This window comes from Mauremys mutica, chromosome 8, assembly GCF_020497125.1.
Source record: "Mauremys mutica isolate MM-2020 ecotype Southern chromosome 8, ASM2049712v1, whole genome shotgun sequence".
Lineage (NCBI taxonomy): Eukaryota > Metazoa > Chordata > Testudines > Geoemydidae > Mauremys > Mauremys mutica.
The window spans coordinates 56908279-56931866 of record NC_059079.1 but is presented as its reverse complement, the minus strand read 5'-3'; the positions used below and the strand labels follow the sequence as shown (position 1 = coordinate 56931866).

Sequence of the window (23588 nt, the reverse complement as noted above, 5' to 3'; positions counted from 1 at the left end):
TTAACACCAAGTCCTCTGAAAAATCAGGTCCTAGGGGTCTCAAATTTGGCACTCAAAATTAGTGGACACCTTTGACCTTAATCTCTCTGCCTCATTTCCCTCTCCGTGTCTGTCCCCTATCTGTAAAATGGGAATACCACCACCTCATCTCACAGAGGTGTTGTGAAAAAAAGTCTGTTGATGTCTGTAAAGCACTCAGATACTGTAGTGATGAGCACCATAGAGACAGACCATGAGGAACTTACTAATTCTGTCTTCAGAGCAGGGTTTGAATAGTGTGGAGTAAATAAGGCCTGGGGACACACTGAACAATGAGGCTAAAACAAAATGTTGAATAGATGCTAGTTAAGTGAACACCACCCATCCTGTGTGCTGAATGAGGCAGGGGCCCCATGAAAAAATAGTATGTGACTGAGTAATTAAGTATGCACAAGGGAGCCAAATCGAGGTTGCCCAGGCAACATTCATTCTGGTGTTTCCTAATTTTTGAGTGTTTTACTTCAACCTTAATATAATGTCATTTTAATGCAGATTATTTATATGTAATTTATTCTTACATTGTACAATATTCTCCATTATTCCTTGTGATCTTTCTTACGAGGGGAATCTGGATGTTTTACTCATGGCAGGTTAACAGTCTAGTTTGTAACGTTTACCTTGAAATACAATTGCCTTTTTAAAAAAAACTGTGTTTTTCTCTGGGTTTCCCAGAGCTGATTCTCATATAAGCTAACCTCCCGCCAACCTCCGGCCCCTGCCGGCTTTTAGGAACGGAATAGTTTACAGGGCTTAAAAGCCAGAGAAAGAATTGACACAAACCTCAAGGATTTCTTTTCACTAGCAATTTTGTGTGTGTGTGCTCCGTTTCTGTTCCCCAAGCTGCAGGTTTGAGGCTGAAGAATCTGGTGGCTTATGGTTTCTGCCCAGTCATGTGTCTGTTTTTAATTTTGATCATGCATAATTCTCACCCCTGTGTAGACGCCTTTCATAGCTAGAGTCTGTGCACCAAAGCCATGCGAAGGGATTTTTCCATTCACTGTCACTCAGGGGAGTCACTTTATTTCCTTTTTACTCTGTATTTTTTACATTGCAACACTAGCAACATCTATGGCTGATCTTCCTGGGTTTTAGCAAATGTAGTGCTGGTGAAAGTCCTTCTCCGTCAGAACACATGGACAGTGGCCGTGTAGGCTTTCTCTGTGCCGCTGTGCCCTGCTGGCACTGCCACGTGAGACGGGAGTTCTTTCTCTCTGCTGAGATGGCCAGGAAGGTGGCTTTGGGGATATGGACACCAGCTTATTAAGAACTGGACCCGTCAAGTCATTTCACACAAGCCACCAAATACATCCACCAGGCCCTGTGTGCATGTGTCTTTGCTGCAGGATTCTGCCATGCCACTTTAAACTGTTCATGTATTGATGCTCTTAGTAAAACAAACCCCTCACCTGCTGTTCTCTCTTAGTGGAATCTAATCCTGGCTGCAAACTCTGACATCTCTATTGAAATGGAAACCACTTGTCTTTTAGCAAACTGCTGGATGCCCACCTAGAGCCAAAGAAGCCGTCGGCCTCTGCAACAAGCAGGAAAGGAGGGGGCTCTTCCGCATCAGGGCTGAAAAAGTTCTTCTGCACCCTCAGCCAGAGCACCAAGCAGAAACTGGGCAGGTTCCGGTGCTACAGCATGGATCAGATTCCCGCCGAGGCGCCAAGCCTGGCTCCACCCCCAGAAGCCAAGGCAGATGCTGCTGATGGCTCTAATTTGAAGAAAGCACCTTCCCTGCAGTCACTGCGCCTGGTGAGTCCCAGGCGTGACTCTGTACATGCTGCAGGTCTGGCAGTTGTGAGATACTTTACAATGGAGGCAGAACACAGGGTCTGTGTGGGGCTTAGATTGGACAGAGCACTGGGGAATATAGCGTAGTAGGGAACAATCCTGTGCTGGGTGTGATTCCCAGCTCTGTGACCACGGGCATGTCACTTTACCTCTCTGTGCCTCAGTATTCCCTTATGTAAAATGGGAGTTAGGATGCTTACCCTCCTTCCTAGAGGAAGTGCATTGAGATCTGTGGAAGAACAACGCTAAATGATCATAATCCCTTTTAGGTTTTACAGCAGTCTTCACCACTGGATCCCAAAGCACTTTACAAAGGAGAACAGTGTCATTATCCTCATTTTAAAGATGGGGAAACTGAGGCACAGAGGGGGAAGGGACTTAATCAAGGTCACCCAGCAGCAGAGCCAGGATTAGAATCCAGGTCTCCTGAGTCCTAGTCTGGTGCTCTACCCACCAGACCACACTGCAGAGATGCACCATTTACATCTGACCTACTCTGTTTTCCTTTTAAGAGTATGCAGGCTGCTGCAGCTTGAACTGACTTTGAGAGAGCTTTGCACTACCACCCTTAAGCGCACCCCTGTCCGTTCACGTCCTGCCAGTCTGCCCCACTGTGTTGTGTGCACAGACTGTGGAGTGAAGCTTACAAGAAAATTGGTCAGCACAGCTGAACCTGTGCCACAGGCATAGCAGAGGGGAAGAGAAGAGCTGGGGAAGTGTAACAGAATAAGGTAGAAAGAAGAAGATGGAAGAGTGTAGTGGGGGTGGGGAACGGACAACTGTGTGTGCTCGTGTGTGTGCGTGTGTGCGCGCATGCATAGATCACTCAGGCTGGGTTCAGTCACACTTTCTGCATAGTCCTGGCTGATTGGGCCTTTTCAGGGTCAGACATACCCAAGCCCAGCAGGACACTGGAGCTGGGAGGGTGGTCTATAGCCTAATCTGTTTGCAGCCTTTAATTATATGGAGTTGAGATACTGATCCAAAAATGAAGTCCCTTTGCTAACGTAATTGGCCCAAAGCCCCTGCGATCCCACTGGGGCCCTGAGTAACATTGCTCCCAACAAGCGCTAAGCAGTCCCGGGTGGCTGAGGGCATTCTATGAAAGCGATCAGACTCCTTCAGGGTGCACAGTGTCTGAGCTAACCTGGAAGAGTGTGTGAGCTGTCTTCAAACATCATTAAATCTGTGCTTGCTTGTGATTATAAAAGCAAGACAGCCCAGTGCTTCTTTGGAAGGCATTGATCATAGAGTCATAGAAATGTAGGGTGGGAAGGGACCTTGGGAGGTCCTCTAGTCCAGCCCCCTGCACTGAGGCAGGGCCAAATAAACCCGGACCATCCCTGACAGGTGTTTGTCCAGCCTGTTCTTATAAAGCTCCAATGAGGGGGATTCCACAGTCTCCCTTGGAAGCCTTCCAGAGCTTTAGTTAGAAAGTTTTCCTAATATCTAACCTAAATCTCCCTTGCTGCAGATTAAGCCCATTACTTCTTGTCTTACCTTCAGTGGACATGGAGAACAGCTGATCAGTCCTCTGTTCAACAGACCATAATATATATATATATATGAAGACTATCATCAGGTCGCCTCCCCCTCCCCCGTCGTCTTTTCTCAGGACTAAACATGTCCAGTTTTTTAAACTTTCCCCACAGGTCGGGTTTTCTAAACCTTTATCATTTTTGTTGCTCTCCTCCGGACTCTCTCCAGTTTATCTCCATCTTTCCTGAAGTGTGGTGCCTAGAACTGGACACACTACTCCAGCTGAGTAGAGCAGGACAAGTACCTCTCAGGTCTTACATCTGACACTCCTGTTAGTACATTTGTTAATACAGTGATGCTGGAGAGATGGAAGAAACTGGGATTGTTTTTCTTCCTTTGTTGATTTTTATGGTCTTCAGAGGGTTCAAGAGGGATCAAGAGGATTTGGGGTTTCAAATGCTGGTCACTTGGGAGCTCCCTGAGCGTCCCCTTCTGGCAAAAGACACTTTTGCTTGGATTTTCTTCCAGTACTTCTGGTTTTCAGTACTCTCATTCTCCCACTAGGTGTCACCCTTCTGCCAACTGAGGAAAGCCTCTTCGGTACAGAACCTGCATTCTCTCCTGGGCAAGACTGACCGTTCCAGCTTTTATCTGGAGGGCAAGCCAGGGGAAAGCAAAGCAGCTGACAGGTAGGAATGTGGGAGGGCCAGGGCGCTCCCAGTTCACCCCACTCCAGATCTCTGCTGATGTTTAATTGTTCTGAGAACGCTGATGCTACTGATCTGCAATGGAGGTTGCAGCTGGTGCTGGGTGATAGTGTTCTACATTAGTCTGTAATACAAGTTTATTCCACTAGTGGTGATGCCAATGCAGTAGTAAATAATTGATTATTTAGCTCTGTCTGTGTGCTTGGTGCTGCACAAAGCCTGGTGCGAGATATGGTCCTTGCACACTGAGTAGTTCTGTTACAAACCAGTGTGGACATCACTTTATTTCAGGAACGCTGGGTTGTGTGTGGCTCTTCTTGGGGAGGTTCTGGTAAGGAGCCACGCTTGGGCCTGTCTGTAGGGGGTCTGAATGTGTTGAGGGAGGAGTTCCTGGTGCATGAGGCAGCTTGGAAGAAGGTGCCAGCGTAATAAGAATGATACACAGGAGTGCTGGGAGGAGTCTCTATTGGCTGGCCTGTGCCACATGACCTGGGTCAAGGTTCCAAAGAAATGCCCCAGTCGCATGCCAGGCTCCAGTGGGTACTGTTATACCCAGGGAAAGAGCAAGAGGGGCCAAGAAGCCCTTTAGGAAATTGGCTGGGGGGGAGGGAGACAAACAGGGAGCAATAAGAGTGGAAATGCAGGTGGGGCAGAACTATCCAGGGCATCAGAGGGGAGACCAGGAAGACACTGTTACTGTGATGCCAAAGGGCTGGCAGGGGAAGCCAGCAAAGGGAGCTGAAGGGGGATATGATACTCTGAGTAGGAGGAGAGGAAGATGCAGCGCTTGCTCCCCAAGGCACATTAAATGCCAGAGAAATTACTTCACTGCTGTGGTGTAGTCACCTCCAGGCGGGATGCTGGCGGACAGCACAGTACTGAGGGCCTGGGGGATGTTTGAGTGAGGGAGACTTTTATGCTTGAAAAACGTGCTGCTGGATTTTTAACGTTCAGGCAGAACAGACAGGACCCTAGTTCCAGACTGTCTGAAAGACCTCGCACCTGCTTGGAATTCTGCCTAGCTGCCTCCAAAGGGCAAGTTACTCTGGGGGAACTGGCTCCAGGAAAGCCTTGCAAACTTCATGCCTAGATTGCAAAAACTTCCATTCTGGGTGCAGTGGAGAGCAGCAGACACAGAACTTGGATTCGGAAGCAGCTGCTTGTTAGCGTGAGCGCTGATAGGATTGGTCTGCTGTGGGTAGGAGGGTCTAATGAAGAGAGATGGGATGAAATGAAGGAAAGGAAAATCCAGGTGAATATCAGGGAAAACTTTGTAAGTGCGTGACCCGCTATCCTATGGGGAAGTGAAGGGAGCACCATTTGCTGGAGCCAATTGAAACAGGGATGAACAAAGGCCTGGAGACAGTGGGCGGAGAGTGAGGCAACCCCGCCTGGGCTCCTGAGGGATGGCCTTAGAGGGTCTAATGCTGCAGGTCTCTTCTATTTCTAATTTCCAGGAGTCTCCCCTTAGTAAGATCAGGGTCTCTTCTGCCTTGAAACGGGAGAACCAAGGGGAAGTCCTTATTAGGTAGTAACAATTCAAGCACTTGCCTCAGGCTCCTTAGAGTGCAAGTTGGACTTGAACCTGTGATCCTGAGATGAAGGATCTGTCAGAAGCTCTAGGCATCAGCCCTGTACTCCCAGTAGCTGAGATATTACACCTCCTTGCTCCAAGGGTGGTGGGTTCTTTGCTCCACACAGCAGTAACGTTCCCTCTGGCTCGTTCCCTTCTCCCTCCAGGAAAGCAGGTGCTCCGCCCCGGCGTTCCCTCAGCGTGGAGGACATTGGCACCCCTGATTTAGTGCGAACAGTCGGGCGGGTGGTAGAAGTCTTCCCGGATGGAACCAGCCAGCTGGAGCTGCAGCGCCCCCCACAGGGCACTTTTGGGTTCCGTGTCTCCTCAGGGAATGGTCGACCTGACACAGGTACCTGCAGTAAATAGTCGCGTGGGGCTTTATAGCAGCACCATCAAGTAGCTTTTATGGTTTGTTTCAGCTTCAAGACCTTTAAAAATACCCCCCTCTCAGCACCTGCTTAGTGCTGTTAGTCCCAGCCTGCCTGGTGTGTGTGCCCGGCTGAAAACCCTGGCTTGTCTCTCCTTTGAGTCTGCGGCACAGCTTTGAGAACGGCATGTGTTAATACACTACTGCTGGAAGAGAGCTGGGCTTTTCCTGTGGTGTGTTGTACCCACGTGACAATGTTTGGTGCCTGTGTATGTTACCCAGCTTGGACTGGGAGCAATTGACATTCCTGGGGTGGGGAGCAATGACACCGTGACCCCCTGCAGCTTTATGGGACAAGAGGTGGAGAGAAGCCAGTCAGTCTGCTCAGTGCTCAGGATGGCTGGCCCTGGCTGGGGGAGCCTGGACAAAGACAGCAGTGTGACCTACGGGCAGCCAGCCTCAGGCTTAGGAATGGTTTGGGTGGGAGCAAATTCCACCAGTGGGGCCTCTGCAGCAGCGCCCTACTTCCGGCTTCCCATGAGCATCACCCCGGGACATGGCAGCCCAGGGCTGGAGAGGTGGCTGCCTTAGCCTGCTGCAAAGGGTCTTGCACCTTCCTGTAAAGCAGCTGTTGCTGGCCCGTGTGGAACACTGGGCATGCGCTGGATGGTCCCCGGGGCTGACTCAGCCTGACAGTTCCTGGGCTGTTAGCTTGTCAGCAGAGTAGTGGAGCTCCCAAAACACCCCAACTAGAGCTCTCATCCTTAACGTCCTCTGCTGGGATGGGGAAAGCGCCTGTGTCTGGGCCAGCTGTCTCTGTAAATCCCCATGGAGCCCTGGAGTGCCACCCTGGAAAGCAGCCCTCAGGCAGTAGTGGGCTCTGGGACCTCCACCAGCCTCAGAGTAGCCCTTTGCTATTGGAGTCCCCCCCAAATCTCTTCCCCGTTCCAAGTAGAGAAGAGCCCCCTGAAATGGGTACGGCTCAGGGCCTGACTGAGCTCAGACATTCCAGGGTTCTTCCCGGCCGGGCTCCTGGCAGTGTTGCAGTGCATCTGGCTCCTGGCGTCAGGTAGGTGGCTCCAGGAGGAAGCTGGCATTTGATTTAGCCAGCCTTGACTTGGATACTATATTCCATTGAAGATGTTCAGTGAATTTATTGCCATGACAGCTTTGCTGCCCCGACTCCTCAGTTTATCCACAGAGCAGCGGGTCCAGCGAGCAGCGCTGCCGGGTGCCTCAAACCCGACCATCCTGGGCTCCGGGGGTAGCTCCTTCTGCACCGCTGCAGTCCTTGGCCTTTCAGCTGAGACTCAGAACAAGGACAGCCATTCAGAGCCCCTGGGGGAAGAGAAGGAAGGATGGCTAGTAAGGACTTGCATACACCCAATGGCTGAAGAGCTCTTTAAAGAGGGCCAGTGAGTCTCGGCCTGTTCCGCACCAGGACCCCTCTCCCATTGGGCAGGGTGGTCATGACACCCCTGGGCTCAGATCCCCTGACTATGGCGGAGTTCCTCTTACAGACTGGCCCGGGGCTGGGGCTGTGCGGATGTGAGTGCTGTGGGTGAATGCACCGCAGCTCTTGGCAGGCGCGGCCAGGATGTTTTCATGTTTCTCTTTTCCCATCTGTTGTGCGTGTGCTTTGCTGCTTGCTTCCCGCACCGTGTTGCATGTTTGATATTTATTTGCACAGGGGAGATGCCACACCCCCCTACGGACAGTTGGAGACTTAGATCGGCACTAAGGAATGACCAACAGGTGGCCTGCAGGCAGGGATGGATGGCCAGTGATGGTCCTGCGGTCTGTGGCCTAAGCCCCTCTCAGCATCCCTGTCCTACCTTAAGAAATGACCATGAGGGCTTGCCTGCTGCTGGTAATGAGCAGTGGAGGTCTGCTTCCAAATTCAGCCCAAATTACAGAGACAGGGTGGTTTGGCGGCCGATGTGCAGTGAGTGGTGGCTGTGGTCCCATCACTAGTAGACGTGTGTAATTTCAGAGATTTCAATGCCCCAGCAGGCACCCTTATTGGCAGTGTTGCTTCAGAGGCCATCAATTGAGCGAGCATGAAAACTGAACCCCTCTCTCTGACTGCGAGTGCTCACCGTTGGAACAGTGTTGGCCAAAGATTTTTAGTGAACTTGCAGCTTATCCAGATCCCTCTGTGGCTTGGTGCACCATGAGGTCTTGGATCGCTTCAGATCCTGGCCTCACAATCTGGCATGCTGTAAAATTTGGAGCGAACAGGAAGGTCAGAAATTCGAAGCAGCAGGGGTCAGTCGCACGTGCAGGGAATGTGTGCTCTGAGCAGATCGTTTATTTTTATTGTTGTGCTGGCCAAAGGTCCAAGTTGGGCCCCATAGTGCTGGCCAGTGTACAAACGTAGGAAGAGTGAGTCCTTGCCCTAAATGTCTTACAAGCAGAAGAATATCCCTGTGTGCGCTGATTTGGCTTTCCACCTTAGTGAAATGCCACAGTGAGAATTTCCATTCTCCTAACTGGTCCAATCGCAGAGCTTTCCCAATCTGCCTTCCAGCATAACTCTGGATTTGCCTTAGTCCCCTGCTCTCTGAAAAGCTGGCCTGAAAACACCTGCCTGGTTCTGACTAGATGGAGACCAGAGCGTTGTACCTAATACTCACAAAGGAAGAGCAGCTAGGCCAAAATGACCTAAGCAATGGTCTGTTTGCAGTGTGCAACATTAGCAACAGCAGGAGCTGATAGGAAGGGTAGGAGTTGGTGCAGGGAAGCTGCACCTTACTCTCTGCATAACTGGGGCACTGAGCAGGCTCTCCACTTGCCTTGCAGGCATCTATGTCCAGGAGATGGCAGACACCAGCACAGCCAAGCTGTACGCAGGACTCCTTGGAGTGGGGGATGAGATCCTGGAGGTGAACGGTGCCAAGGTCACCGGGCTCGGCCTGGCCCACATCAGTGAACTGCTGTTATGGGCTGACACCCTGTCCATCCGAGTGCTCAAGCAGAGACCCACCAAGCGGTAGCATGGAGGAGGCCAGGGTCCTGCTGAGTTGCACCCAGGAAGCACGATGCTACGCAGTGTTCAGTGGCCTCGCTGAACAAGGAGAGACCAGCATGTGGGTGAAGCCCCTGCTGCCTCATGGGGCGCTGCAGGGACACAGTCCTTGGCATGGAGCCCAACTCCTGCAGCTAGGAGATGCCTTTGTGACTGGAAAGATGCCTGATGCCACAGGCAGTGCTGTCTCAGTGTCAGGGACCTTTCTGTGCTAAATAGTGAGCGTGTGCAAAGTTGTGACGGACAATGCGGATCCCTGTCCGTGGCCAAGGGACTGTCAGGGCGATGTCTGCTTCAGTGCCTCTGTCTCTGTTGGGCGGGCTGGTGCACCAAGCAGCTCATGCATGCTAGTCCAACAGAAATAATGGGTGCTGCTGCTCTGCCTGGGCCGCTCGGCTCCCCTGCGGTGAGTGTTAATGGCCGGGGCTCTGCACCCAGACATGCTGAGTAGCATTCGGTGCCAGACTTTCTGTGCAATATTTTGTTCCCCAATATTTTCCAGCTTGGGGCAGACAGGGGTCTTATTTTCTGCTCTCATCCACCACACAGTGACTGCTGGCAATGCGGGAAGGATCCGTGACCTGCCAGCTCGGTCCCTGCTGTTCCCAGTGGCCAAACAGCAGGGGGCGCTGCCTGATCAGCATATCCAAGAGAGGCTCCCATGGTGGGGGCCTGGCAGCACCAGCGTATTCAGCTCTGAGCGCCAGCCTGGCAGCTGTGCAGCAAGAGCTCATGGCTGCTGTGCAGTGTCGCCCTCTCGCCAGGTCTGCCTTTGTGCCCTGGGTGCAGTCAGTCCCTCTCCGGTTGCCTCCTGTCACCGAACCAAGAGCTTTCCCACTGGGTCCTTGGTACCAGCCTGAGATGAAGGCCAATGTCATTCCTGGGCTAACTCATGCTGGCAAAATAAAGGGCGGGACATAGAGCCCAGGGACCTGCTGGATGTGCTGATGGGACCCGTTCGGCCTGGCGAGGGGCTCGTTTAACCAGTGTTGGAAACCTCTGTATGTTCATCATTGTGTTTCTCTTAACTTATTAAAAATCTCTGATGGAAACTCTCCACACCCTGTACCTGAGTTATTGGAGCAGGTGTGAGAGTGGGGGCCAGGGAACGGGCCTGTTAGTGTCTGCGGGCAGTGCTCTGAGGGTGGCCGGGTCAGGACCATGTTTACTGATGGGGTGCGGTGCCCTAAAAGGGGCATGTAGATAAATTGCGGGGAGGGCGGGGGTAGCTGGTGTTGGTCGAGATGCGCAGCGCTGGGAGAGATAAGGAGATGGGCAGGAAGGAGGAGCAGCCAGTCTCGGCATCTGTCAAAGAAAGCCATCCCACAGCTGGTTCACAGGGTGGATGGGAGGGTGGGAGCCATAGATCTGGGGGAAGAGGAGCAGGACGGCTGAGTCTGGGTGTGGGGGGCTGCAGGCCAGTTATGTGGCTGGAGCAGCAGGAAGGTTAAGTCACTTAAAAGGGGACGTGGTTGTGGGGTTAGTCTGTTTACGAACAAGCAGACTTGCCTGCAGTGCCTCAGTGCTGCGCAGTAAGCTCCCTGTCAGAGGTTAGTCTGGCAACTCGACACGGTTAATGGCTAGAAACCAGAGTCCTACCGGAAGTGGGGCTGAGTTGGTGCAAGTCCCAGAGAAAGGCCGGATGACAGGCAGCTGGTCTGGCAGCTCAGTGTGCCATGTGTAGGGCAATGCAAATTGGGGGCTTGGAGACCTCCCAGCCTGCGGAGCTCAAATGGCGGAGGACACATCATGCAAGGACCTTACCGGTGTTTAGTCGTTTGTGGATGTGACGGTTCTGCTTGGGACACCAGAACCAGCACAATCTGGTCCCTGGGACTGCCTAGGATGAGGCATGGAAAGGTGGCCAGAGTGAAGAAAGGGCTCCGGTATACTGTGAACTAATCTAACGGGATGCTGCTTAAAAGCGGGGCCAGAGGGATGGAGGAGCCAGCCCAGGAGAGGGAGCTGGTAGTGGAAAGCAAGGAAAGGAGAGGTTTGTAAGATGCACAGGGTGGGACTTTGCTGGCAAAGTGGAGGACTTAGGAAAAGGGGAAGTTCTAAGCAAATTGCTCATTCCAACCTTATCTCTGCCTCCCTCCCGCCCCTGCCTCCAGCACCCGCTGCACGGGGAGCATGCTCTGTCTGATGTACACACTCACGCTCTGGCTCTCCTAGGACTTCCTCGGCCTTCGCTCTCCTCATCACGTCTGGGGCCTTTGCTCTCCCAGGAGGTCACTTTTGCCCCTCCTCACTGCCAGTGTTTTTAACTAATCTTGTTATTGGGGAGCAGGCAACACTGCCAGACTGATCAGCTGGGTCCAGCCCTCCCCACCCCACTCTCTGCAGGGAGCACGTTCCAGTTGCCAGGTAACACCTTTCTCTGTGGCAGAGGGGAGGGGACAGGATGCTTTTGCTTCAGGAGGGCAGTTCACCCCAGGCCCAGATTGATAATGGCCAAAACATGTTACCACGGGCTGGCTGGTTTGTGGGCTTGGCCAGTCCATACTGCACAAGCTTCTCCATCACACCTCCATTGCCATAACTCGCCCCAGGGAGAAAGGCCAACAATGGGCTGAGCCTGGGCGCCGCGCTCCCCTCTTCACCCTAGATGTTGCCTGTCTGGGTCAGGGCTGAAGCCCCGGGGGGGGAGGCGGGAGGGCTTGTGCTTTCTCTGTAGCTGAGTACGGGGCCCAGCTGATCTGGCACCTTCGCTGAATGTATGTATTAAATAACTCTAACAAAACCAATGGCAAAACAGTGCCCACAGCTCCCCTCTGCTCCCACCTCAGAGGAGACAGTAAGAGCCATTCATCTCTGCCCTCCAAAAAAATTATGATTAGCACAAGGGAGACGGCCATCAGGGGTCACAGCCGGATGGCGGTGGGCGGCAGATGGATAGCCCCGGGCTCCAGGTGCTGCCTCTTGAAAGGAAACACTATGTGGCTCTGTATCTGCGGAGGGCCGCCTGAGTTAACCCTAACACTCCCTCCACTGGTGAGCTGAGCTGAGTGGTTTATGCAGGCAGCCATTCTGGCTTCTGTGTGGTAACAGCTGCTCGGCCATGAACTGTGTCCTCACAGCTGTGCTTTCCCAGCCTGGCCAATTGGTTTTAGGTGACCTGCAAAGGGAAATATTTTAAAATGGGGTTTGTGCCTCTTTTGTTGCATCTAGATTTCCCCCCCTCAGGAACAACAGGGAGGCAGTGTCTGGATTTTTTGCTGGAGGTCCAGTACGGGAGAGCAGGGTAGAGGGGATGAATTGTTAACAGTGATGTCCTTTTCCCTAGAGGCTGGACACCTCTCTCAATTGCTCAGCTTTTGTCTGTACTGAAGCTGTGAAGCCCACTGAGTCTCCAGCCCTTCGCACCATTCCAGGGATGGAAAGCTCTGACTTTCTGATGCCACCACCCCTCTTTTAGGGAGGAAAAACCCTTTCATGCTGCTTTATCCCTCACAAAGAAAGGCACGATGAGCCCATTTTTTTTCCATTGCAGGTCACCTTTCCAGGGGCTGCCAGTCTCACCTGTGAGAGGACGACAGATGGCGGGAACCCAGGTGCAGAGTCACTGGAATGGCAGGCAAGCTAAGGTCTCATTATGAGAAGTGCTGAGCTACACATAGGAGGCACCAGGGTGCCCTGCTTCACACAACAGAGCCTCTGCTTTGCTGATATGTCAATAGACACTCGGGGGTGAAACATGCAGCTTGCCTCAAGTGCTTATAACTTAGGAGTGGAACATCCTTCACTAGCCACTGGCACGGGCTAGTTGAGGTTGGTTAAGGCCGGGTTTATTTTGGCACAGGCTGATCGCCACTCTAGTGAATATATGTCGGAGAGAGAGCGAGCTGGCTGCGACGTGTCCCAGAAGTAAACCCTGCGGGTGCTCTCCATACATGTGAAGGCAACCCGCGCTCTGATGGGAAAGCTAGTCAAAGCCAGCAGGAGCGCAGTTCTGGATTTGTTCCAGCCTGCAGACATCCCAGACAGCCCTGCGGGGGGAGAGCATGGGAAGAACGGGAACAACATCTCCCCTGTTCTCTTCCCTCATGGCAAGGAGAAGCAGCCTGGGTGGCTGTGTGTGAGCAGCAGCTACCCAGGTCTGTCCTACACACACACAGGAAGCTCTGTAAGCTACGTGGGGCCAAAGGGCCAGTGCTGACAGCCCCCTGCAAAAATACTGTTACCTAGCACTTAGGTCAAACTTTACACTTTCAAAGTGCTGCCCAGACATCCCTGGGAGGCGGAGTAAGTATGGCTGCTTGTAACGAGCAGGTGAGGAAAGTGGGACACTGAGGTGAAGCGATTTGCCTGGGACTATCCAGGATGGCAGTGGCAGAGTGAAGATTAGAAGTCAGCTGTTCCTGGTTCCCAGCCCTGTGCTCAGTGCACCGGGCCATGCTGCCCCTCCACTGTCCCAGTGCACTTTGGAAGTGCCATTGACCCCATTAGAGATTCGTCATGGAGCCCAATGCAGCAGGGCTGGATGCCAAGCCCACTTAGCAGCTGGGGCCGAAGGGAGCCGCAAGTGGGAGTACGCAGGGTCCTCCCTGAGCAGGCCGGCTAATCCCGTGGGAAGCAGAAGAGTCCGAGGTTGCTGGGGTGGGGGGGTGCAATGATCTGGACACAGTGCTGCGCCGATGGTGCATGGGTACCATGGGGAAAAGCGCAGTACAGCCAGAGAGGCGCGCGTGTGTGTGGAAGGCTCAGCCCACGCACAGACAAAGTGACTGGCCGGAGGCTGCTGTCTCTCCCAGCAGCAGACGGGGCATTAGCCCCCTCCCCGCTGAATGTGACTGCTCCCCTCTGCCAGCCCTCTTATGATTGGAGCTCTTCTTGCGGTGCTCTAGAAAACTGGGCCCTGTAGCCTCTGCTCTGTGCCAGCTTTCCATGCAGCCCCAAGCAGCCTGGGCACAGCTGGCATCTTCCTGCTCCATGGCAGCTGGAGAGAACCAGTTCAGTTCAAGCACACCCCCCACGCTGCCTCTGTTGCTCCGGAGGCAGGAGGGCCCCCTGCGGCAGCAGCAAGCCTCTGTGCCCCACTCACTGCAGGCCCCAAACGGCTCTGGGCCAGCAGCCAAGGAACGAAGACACCTGCCCAGCTACAGCTCTTCCAGCCGCCTTCCTTTCGCCCAGCGCCGCCCCCGCTCCTTGGATGAGTAATTCGGCTTTTGTTCTCCATCCCCCAGAGAGTTTATATTTCAATGCTAATGATCCCAGGGTGTCTGGACAGATTGCCTGGCTGTTCTTCACCCAGGGGGAGGGATCTTGGCTGCTTGCAGAGCTTTTCTTCTAAAGAAAGCGCCTGTGAAGTATAAAAAATAACCTCCGCCTCTCTCTCAAGCAGCATCATGCTGCTACAAAATCCCCAGCCAGAGGGGGCCATCCCCTTCAAATGCCACCTCTGGGGCGAATCTGAAACTGGCCTTTAGAAAAAAAAGAAACTGAAAGAAAAACAAAATACTAGCAAGCAAATCAGATTAGCTGCAGCTTAAAAATATTAACCCAAATAAAAGCCCTATGAGTGGCAGGCTGGAGCCATTCTCTGTGTGGGAGAGATCACAGCAGTTCTGGAAAACTATTGCTTCAAGCCTGTACTGTGTCTCCTCCTTCGCCATTCCTCCTTGTAGAATGCAGCACTGGGCCAGAGATCGTTTGCACAGTAGATTCTGATCACTACATCTAACTACACAGCAAAGCAAATTATTGAAAATGCTGGTGTCTTGATGGCACCAATATTGCCAATCCCAGATATTTAGAAATCATGAGATTTTTTTTTAAAAACGTTCTGTGTTCTTTTGATTTGCTTCTGTATTTTGAACCTTTCGATTTCATGATGTCAAGCTTTTGTCTTTAGCTGCGAGGGCTAGAAAAATCTTTATGCTGAGATTCTCATGTCATAACTAATGCCAAGAGCTGGGGCTTTAAGAGCACCACCAAAAAGCGTGAGACTGGTGCTAAAATTAAGAGTTGGCAACACTGATGATAAACAGGAACCTGCCTCTTGATGCAAAGTAAGACTGAGAATGCTGACTTCCCCTTAGAAAGCACTGGGCAGTGTAAGTTCCATTGTTCTGAAAAACAAAACCACTGTTGCCTCCAAGAGACACAATCAGCCTAAATGTGCCCCAAAATATAGGCCTGAGGAAGGGCTAACGGCAGCTTTTATTCAAAACATGTCAGTCCCATGGGAATTCTTTTAAAATTATCCTCAGCAGAGTTTGCACCCCAGATGTTGCAGCATGAGGCCAGCGCATGTGAATCGGTGACCAGTGTGACCCCACTTGCTAAGCTGGACCCCAAAAAGCAAAGGACATTAAACACTGAAAAGTAAATTAGAATGTAAAGAATCTCACTCTTGGGTTGGTGGGGGTGAATTGACTTGTCACCATTTCGGGCACTGGGTGCTAGACTGGGGCCCAAACCCCTAGATCCAAACACCTTTCCCCCCTTTACTGAAAGTTCAGGTCTGGATCTGGGTCCAGAGTTAGCCTCAGGCCCATCTCCAGCAAACTCTAGTTGCTGGGGGAGAATCTCCAGCTCCCGCTGCTGGTGGACAGAGGGCAGCTCTCCAGCCTGTTCCCTGATGTGGTTCCTCACTACATTCACCAGCTCACCTGGAAGTGGTGTGACTTGGCGGTTCCTCCGCTCTAGGTTCTGTGCTCCGCAGTTGGGAGCCAGTCATGCTGTTGGAATCAAGGTAATCAAAGTAAAAGTCGAGAGCATTTTTAAGTTTGTCACAGTGAATGTGAACAGGGCCCCATATGGTGAAGTGGGAGACATGCGAAAAGAGAAATTCACTAACATGATCTCTTCCGCCTCTCGTCAGGACTGACAGCTTATAACCATACTGTGACTGTGCAGTATGCTCAGTGATCTCTGTAGTCCCCCACCTTCACTACTCCTGTGTAAAACGCCCACCCCGTCCCTGTGTCAGAGTGAGCCACAAGCAGGCATCTGTCTGTGTTAGTTTCACTAGAGTTTCCTTCATCAGGCTTCCCTTCAACAGGTGGGAAGTGAAGAGGGAGACACATAAGTTTGTGGTGCGATGGCTGACTCGGCAGGAAGATGCATCACCTACTATTGGATAGGCTGGACAAGGTAAAATCAGGTGAGATCGGTTCTGTAACCATGGGTTGGAGAGGCTGGTGGGGACAAGTGGCCCTAAGTCCAACAGAAGGCCACATGAACCAGGTAATGTGAGAGCCAAAGGCTGGGCCATCCCCTCCACTACACCAAATTCTGCCCTCAGATAGCTGTTGTCCTTTCATCCACTGTAATAGGGACAATGGCTGTGTCAGAGGGTGGAAGAGAAACATCTGCTTCTGGCACAAAGCAGCAGGCACATCACTGCACCTTTGTGCTCAACCCAGAAAACCTGCGATCGCTCCAGCTAGCTCCTGGGGTGCTCATGTTCTGGGTGTTATAGTGAAGAATGGAAAGACACAGACATAACCTACTTTCTTCACTTTAATTCTTTGTGTCTCCCCACTGTGGGAGGAAGCTGGCAGTGGCAGCATTAGGGACCCTACAGTGACAAACCAGCATATGTGCTCAGTGAGGAAATGCTTCAGTTTTCAATTTCTAAGCTAGGCTATGGCTGCTGCTAAGGGATCAATGCACTGCCCCCTCTCTCCTTAGTGGTCACAACCAGACTTGTGGGTTTTTCAGGGGAGAGGGCTGTGATGGCATAATCCCTTCTTCTCCTGCCTTTTGCCCTCCACTGAAGCTCTGTCTTTGAGGGGAGGCTGCTAGCAACTTCCCGAGCAGCAGTGACAGGAGTTGCTGACACCTCTCATCTCCCCTCAGCAGTGTTTTCCATAGGAGACCTGGCACTATGCTCCCCCAGCACACTAGCACCTGCTCACAGATGGCCGGTTTGACAATACCCCACTTGACAAAGACCTTGCTGCAATTTTGGAAAAGGTCAACTGGCTCCAATGGGCAGGAAATAACTTCCCCACTATTTCAATTTCAGGCTTTTTGGCAATTGGTCACTTGGATTGTGATGCTGCCAATGGGACTGTAAGATTCCCCAGGGCAAAGTGTGTATCAGGCAAATACATGGAGACACCATCTCCATGGATTCGAGCAAGGAAAGTGGAGGTAAAATGAACTATTGCTGTGCCAGGCAATTTGCAGCAACCACTTAGCACAAACTCTGCAGGCAGAATCTCTCCATCCAGTGGGCTTTGGGGAAGTGTTCAACTTCTTTAAATGGCCAACTGTTTTGACAGAGGGAAATGAGATGATTCAGGGGATTAGTAACGGGAAACAGAGCATTTCTCCTGGGAGGTGGCTTGCTGAAATACAAACTAGTTTAGTAGCTGCCCAAAGCTGGTGCCATCCATTGACATTGTGACGACTGATGTGAGGTGAACGGGAGGGCTTACTGCCAGCGTTAGCCAGGTCTCCAGATTGGTAGCACTCCCAGCCCAAGCCACAGGCTTTTGGACCTGGAGACTGCACTGTTCCATCAGACCTAGAGGTGGGCACTCCATGTCAGAGCAGAGGCCCTGTATAGGAAGGATTCTCTCTGTTTATTCAGGTGCTTGTATGGTCCCCTTCACTATAGGCCCTGAGCCTGCATTGCTCCTGCCAGTGCTGCATCTGTTGTAGGAATGGAGGATTCCAGTTGTCAGGGAGAGCAAGGTGGCACTTTTCATGGGCAATTAATTCACTTATTTAAAAAACTAGCTGCTACTTGACACTGTCAAAATTGGCTGCACTTGCTGTGACGGGGCCATTTTATCCAAACTCCTGCCTACTTGATCCAAATAATTGGTGGAAACAGCTTGCCCAGTAAACAGGGACTGGCACAAGTATCCTCGGACAGGGAAAGTGTGGTGCCAGTTCTCGCATTCACTAGCTGGAAATCCTAGGCCTACAGGGATCTCAGGGAACTACATTCCATCCTCAGTACCCATGTAAAGGAAGCAAGAGATGCCTTCGTTTTGCTGGTTACTCCAGTGCCTGGCTATGGCAGTCCCCACTCTTCACTGCTGATGTAGCTACACTGGCAGACTAGAGCAGTGCTTAAGCACTGGGGAATCTGGAAGGCGAAGGGAGACCAGCCCCAGGAACGGCGCTCCTACATCCTTGCCGTGTGTGTGGAATTAGGTGGCAAAAGGGCATTTGCCAAATGTAGGGCTGTGGTAGACACTTGGGTTATGGCTACACTGTATTAAAACACCCATGGCTGGCCCCTGTCGGCTGACTCAGTGTAGACATACCCTTGGTTTCTGTCCTTGCGGTTTGGCAGTAGCACAGGGAAAGAGCAAGCAGTGCCCCTGCCTTTGGCTCCTGCTGCTTAATTCATGGCCACTCACTAGTAAGAAAATGGCTGAGGCACCTGATCTTGCATCTATTAGCAGGACCTTGCTGGCTGACTCAGCTGGCCATGCCAGTGTAGGCTCAGCTTTGTCTAATTGCTTATTTGGGCTGAGTAGCTGCCATTGAGAGGTATTATTGTGATTGGTAAAATAGATGCACTGTTTTCAGGTGTCTAGCTTTTGTGAAATAAGGCTTGTGGTGGAAACCGGTGAAGAGCAGAAAGCCTGTCTTGGGGAAAGTTCTCAGTATGAGGGCAGACATCCTATTGCTGGTGATCATATACTTCAGTGTCTGTGCTCAGCCAATTCTCCATCTACTGTGAATCACAGAGGTGGTGCTGGCTTCTTAAACTTATCATTGCAGGTTGTGTCAATTAGTCAGGGATTTCAATACCCCCTACGCAGAAAGGGCACAGATGAAAGCAACTCCTGTGCCCTTTCTGCATCATGATAATATACCAACAATGCTGTATGTGCTTGAAAACCATTTCCTATTTGGGGATGGTTTGTGGGGTGGCCTACACTGCCAAACCATTCACCCAAACACATTAAAAAAAAATCGATGAGTTCAGCAAATCTCCACTTTAATACTGTAGAAGGATGAAGGATTCTTTGCATAACTGTAACATGATTCCAACAGCAGAAATAAACATTTGTTGATATTTTAGAGTAACACCATTTCCTTAGCAGGCTACTGCAGCTCATTATTTAAAATGTTTCTCGCAGGCTTTACACTATTGCCCAGTGTCCTTACTCTCCAACAGCTACTACTAAGCTGTGATTTATCACATTTTGTTTCATGGGAACAGTTGCCGTGGTGTAATCACATTGTACTCCACAGGAATGAACTGCTGTCAATCCTCACCGAATATTCCAGGGGAAAACAGACAGCAGGATCTCCCACCCAGGCACAGACCAGCTGCTTTCCTGTGCTGCAGCAACACAGCATATGGATCATGAGTGCTAAAACATGTATACACATGGGTAAAGAATCATCAGAAGAGAGAACTGTAAGTTTTCCAGGACTAGCTTTGCCTCCCACTCCACTGCTGTCCCCTTGGGTCTTGACCCGTATGTTCCTTAGTGGCAACTGGCTTCTAGAACATAAGGGGAAACTACTTTTTCCCTGACTGTATCTATTTAAATAACTTTTCTACATAATTAACTACCAAACTCACTCCCCCTTAAAGATCAGTTCATAACTTCACACTAAAACAGATTTGATTTTTTGCATAGCCAAACCCTTATATTTCCTCTTCCCTCAGCTAACTGTCCCTTTCTTCCACATCTCATGAAGGGCTACTGGGAACTTGAGTCAGGGTTTTCTGGTGCAGAAACCCATTGCTAGCAAGTCAGCACACCGGAGTTCACAACACAATCACTTCAACACCAAGCAAATATTCCAGAGCTGTTTTTTCCACTCATGCCTGTGGTGCTTCCAGATCAGAGTAGCAGTTCTACTGTCATCTAAAACACTCAAGGGAATAGCGGCAGAGGGTTGGTAATCGATTACTGCAATCTTTGCTCCCCCGCTGAGGACGGTAAGAGGGAAAGAGTAAAGGAAAGTTACTTCTGCATTCTGGTAAGTCATAGAGCTTTTTACAAAATCCCCCCAGATGCACTGTCCTTATGAGTATCACCATGGAGAGCAGCCAGTGCATCCAAACGGAACAAGCAGCTGCTGCACTCTGGCAGCATTGGCACAGGACAGTGCTGTTAGAACTCTCTGCTGCATTTAAATACTGAAACAATGGAACAGTGTTTCGGATGAATGACTGTTAGTCAGCTGCCCATCCATTGCTTGTTTTTTCTGTTTGTTGTCATGTGCACTGCTTTGCACTGCACTGGCTGTATCTGAGCCTGGGAGGGAAAGTGAAGCAGTAAGAAGGGATTCCCAAACCTTAGTCCACCTAGCATGTTCCATGGGTGGACTTGCTTGTGCTAAGGAGGGGTACTGTGGGAGACGAGTTAATTTTCTGAATATAAAGCTCTGAGTTTTTCCATAGTGCTGTGGAATAATCCAAACATTTGGCCCTGCAGCATCATGTTTGGTATACCCAGCTGCCCTGAACTGTACTTGCCAGGCCTGCTTACTGTGCACCGTAGGGTTTTTACTGTACCATGATTCCAGGGTAATCATGGGGATGAAGGAGAGGGTAGGGTTTGCCTCCTCTTGGAGGGGAAAGCGAAAGCTGATGGTAATCTCAACCTCCTCTACATGATAGGTGGTTTGTTGTCTATCAGTATTTTGAGGTCACTCAGCTCGAGGACTCTTCTGGGGCTAGCACTAGCTCTAACCATGGTGGTAGCACTAGGCCCTTGACTGCTGTGGTCAAGCCTCCGTCAGTCTATTCCTACTTAACACACTCAAGAATGTAGGGGCTGAATCAATGTTCTACTATACGCTTTAATTTGGCACAAGCCCTAGCAGAAATGTGGTAGAAGCCTTTGAGTTACAACAGTCTTCAATCCAAATCGACGCTTTTAGCAAAACAACTTTCTAGGGCTGAAATAATCCATCACCCCCATGTGTCTAGATTAGGGTTTCTTCACTACCGGAAAAGTGTTTGTGCTCTTGTATTGCTCCTTTGGAATGAATCAGAAAGACAGCTACAAAGTGCCATCTTCCCCAAACCATTTTTTGCTTTTACATCAGAAAAATCAAGGCTTGCCTTCCCTCTTTTTGCTGGAAACTGTTAGTGAGAGACCATTTAAGCCATCTCACCACCCCTTTAGCTGCACCCTTCAGGTTAAAAAAAGTTTCAGCTTTGTGCAAAGATCTTTCTATAGTAAACAGGGAAGATCTGCTAATCCTGAAGTAAAGATCAGCAGAGTTCCTTTAAAGTTATGTGGCTGTACGCTGCAACAGCCCTCCCCCCCCCCCCAATGCGGTTATCCTCTTTATAAAATAAGCTGCAACACAGCCACAGTAAACTAGTGCATTAAGGCAGCAGTTCTCAAAGCATGTCTGCTATGCAGAGCTTTTTAATGCAAGTTAAAGTTTAGATAATAGCATAAATATCTAATACTGTTGGACAGTCAGTGGACTGTGGTTCTGTTAGTACTTGTGAGATTGCTCTCTCAATGAATTACAGGGCAGAAGCCACCTTGGAACAAGATTACATGGAACTGAAGTATGGTCATGGAGGGGGGAAAAAATAGGGAAAGGGAGACTCATCCACCATCTCATTACCAACCACCTGCAACACCACTCACTGGGCTTCTAGACAATTCATGTGTGTACACTGCAAGTATTGTGCTATACACCTCCCAAGCCCACTTAGTGTGGGATGCATATAGCAGAGTACAAATCTGCATTTAACTCATTGCACTCATGGACTACTAGGTCTCAGATGATCGAGTAGTTCCTTTAAAAACCTGTATGGAGAGAGGAACAGGAGGGGCTAGTAGGGTCCTGCGAAGTACAATCTATCCTCCCCTGCCTATAAGAGAACGCAATAAGTGGCTCCCCTTATAAACTGCATTACTAAAATGCAATTTTTGTCAGCCTGTCCCTAACCTGAAGAAAGGAAAATAGCAGATGGACTCAGAGCACAGTACCCACCTCTCTATTACAATGTGGAGCACAACATAATGAAATATCACTGTCCCAAAGTTAAAACAAATATAAAATTGGAGATGACTGTCTAGTTCCTCTTTGAGGAAAGGTCAATTACAACACAACCAGCAGTTTTAACAGCTCTTCTGAATGGAGGAAGAACGGCAACTTTTACAGTATGAAAATAAGCCACAGGTAGCCATTTCCGATTCCGCAGGGATCAAGTATAACAGATCTTTCACAGTGCTCAACCACAAGGGATGGTCCAAAAAGCTTCCTCAAAGGCCACCTAGCTCCACTACAGCATTAAGACATCGAACTCTACAGCCAGCTATTTACAACCTCCTCATTACAGCTTAGCATGGACCGGAGAAATGTTCCAATTGCCCAGCCTTGCCACACCAAGATGAAAATATCACATTGTTAAATTTGGTCCAGATTCTGTACAGAGATCTTTCTCAGAGTTCAAAAAGTGCTACATTTTGATGAACGCTCTGTACCAGTCTGAAATATGTTCACAGAAGCAGTGTCTAGCTTCTCCAAGCTTTAGAGACAGTCTGAACTTTCAAATGTAATATTGTACCAGACTCTCTCTATATATTTACACTTCTAACAAAGGATTATCAAAAAACCCACCATTTAACTATTTCCAGTAGCTGGATTCATTTGGCGATGCCACAGTCCATTATTTATGACATAATTAAATGAAAAGGCAACAGGAGCAATCAGGTTTACAAGGAGAATAGGACTAAAGACACTGAATTTGCTAGCTAGCAGCACCATCTAGACAGACATACTTAAGCACAGCAGTTTAATAGGCTTCTGGTAACATGTTATAGTCTAAAATTTCCTTAAGTGTAGGAGCAGTTCTGTACAACTCATTTAATTAAGAATTCTTGGAGAACACACAACACAGCATATTGTAATGTAAGTGGGGAACTGCGTGTGCAACTACCAGTGAAAATGTCTCTCTATTCCCACATTCTACAATGAACAACTAGCACTGAGCCCTACGCTGAAATTACAGTATCAGGAAGTTAAATAGAACTGGAAGTCTTCCTTCCCCCTACTGAATATGGCTCCTCTGGTTTTTATATCTAGGCTCAAGTTTTCTGATGTGTCTAAAGTTAGTCATTTCACAGGATGCTGTTCCAAATATAAAACAAACAGGCTAGTATATTCTCCAGTGACAAGACACAGCAGCAGTGGGTGCATATACCCAAATCCCCTCTGTAACAGCAACACTGAAGTGCCAAGCATTGAAAGGTACAAGGTCAGGTCCACACAGATTCCTATTAAACCTAATGGGAGTTACATAGTTAGCTTCCTGGATCTCCAACTGAAAAGTTACTCTTGAAGAGATATTAAATGCAAGTGTAATTATAATGGACCAAGTCTACTTAGCTTCCAATATGCACAGCAAGAGTATAACAGATCCTAGAGGAAGCAAAGCATGTATTTAACACACCAATGATAAATTTAACTTATTTCTGACAAACTAACTCAAGGAATATTTCAAGGCTTGTCTACAGTTTCCAAGTGGGTTAAGCTAAACAGCAACAAGGCATTCTTGTTCCAGAATAAGGGTTGATCCACAGAGTTATTCAGAAACAGCTACTGTGCTTTAAATTTGCAATCTACCTTAATCTGTATTAACTTTCTAGTACACCTCTACCCCCATATAATGCGGTTGTTGGGAGCCAAAAATCC

General features: G+C 49.9%; 1 protein-coding gene across 2 annotated transcripts in view; it reads left to right on the top strand.

Moving 5' to 3' along the window:
* The window catches only part of KIAA1614 (KIAA1614 ortholog), a 50031-nt gene extending 40079 nt beyond the window's left edge, over window positions 1–9952 (top strand). For both annotated transcript variants that reach the window (XM_045028401.1, XM_045028400.1), the window contains 4 exons: window positions 1527–1794; window positions 3877–4001; window positions 5760–5944; window positions 8765–9952. In XM_045028401.1, the coding sequence (XP_044884336.1) occupies window positions 1527–1794; window positions 3877–4001; window positions 5760–5944; window positions 8765–8958 (772 nt within the window). In that variant the 3' untranslated portion in view covers window positions 8959–9952. The remainder of the gene's footprint in view (window positions 1–1526; window positions 1795–3876; window positions 4002–5759; window positions 5945–8764) is intronic.
* The last annotated feature ends 13636 nt before the right edge of the window (window positions 9953–23588 follow it).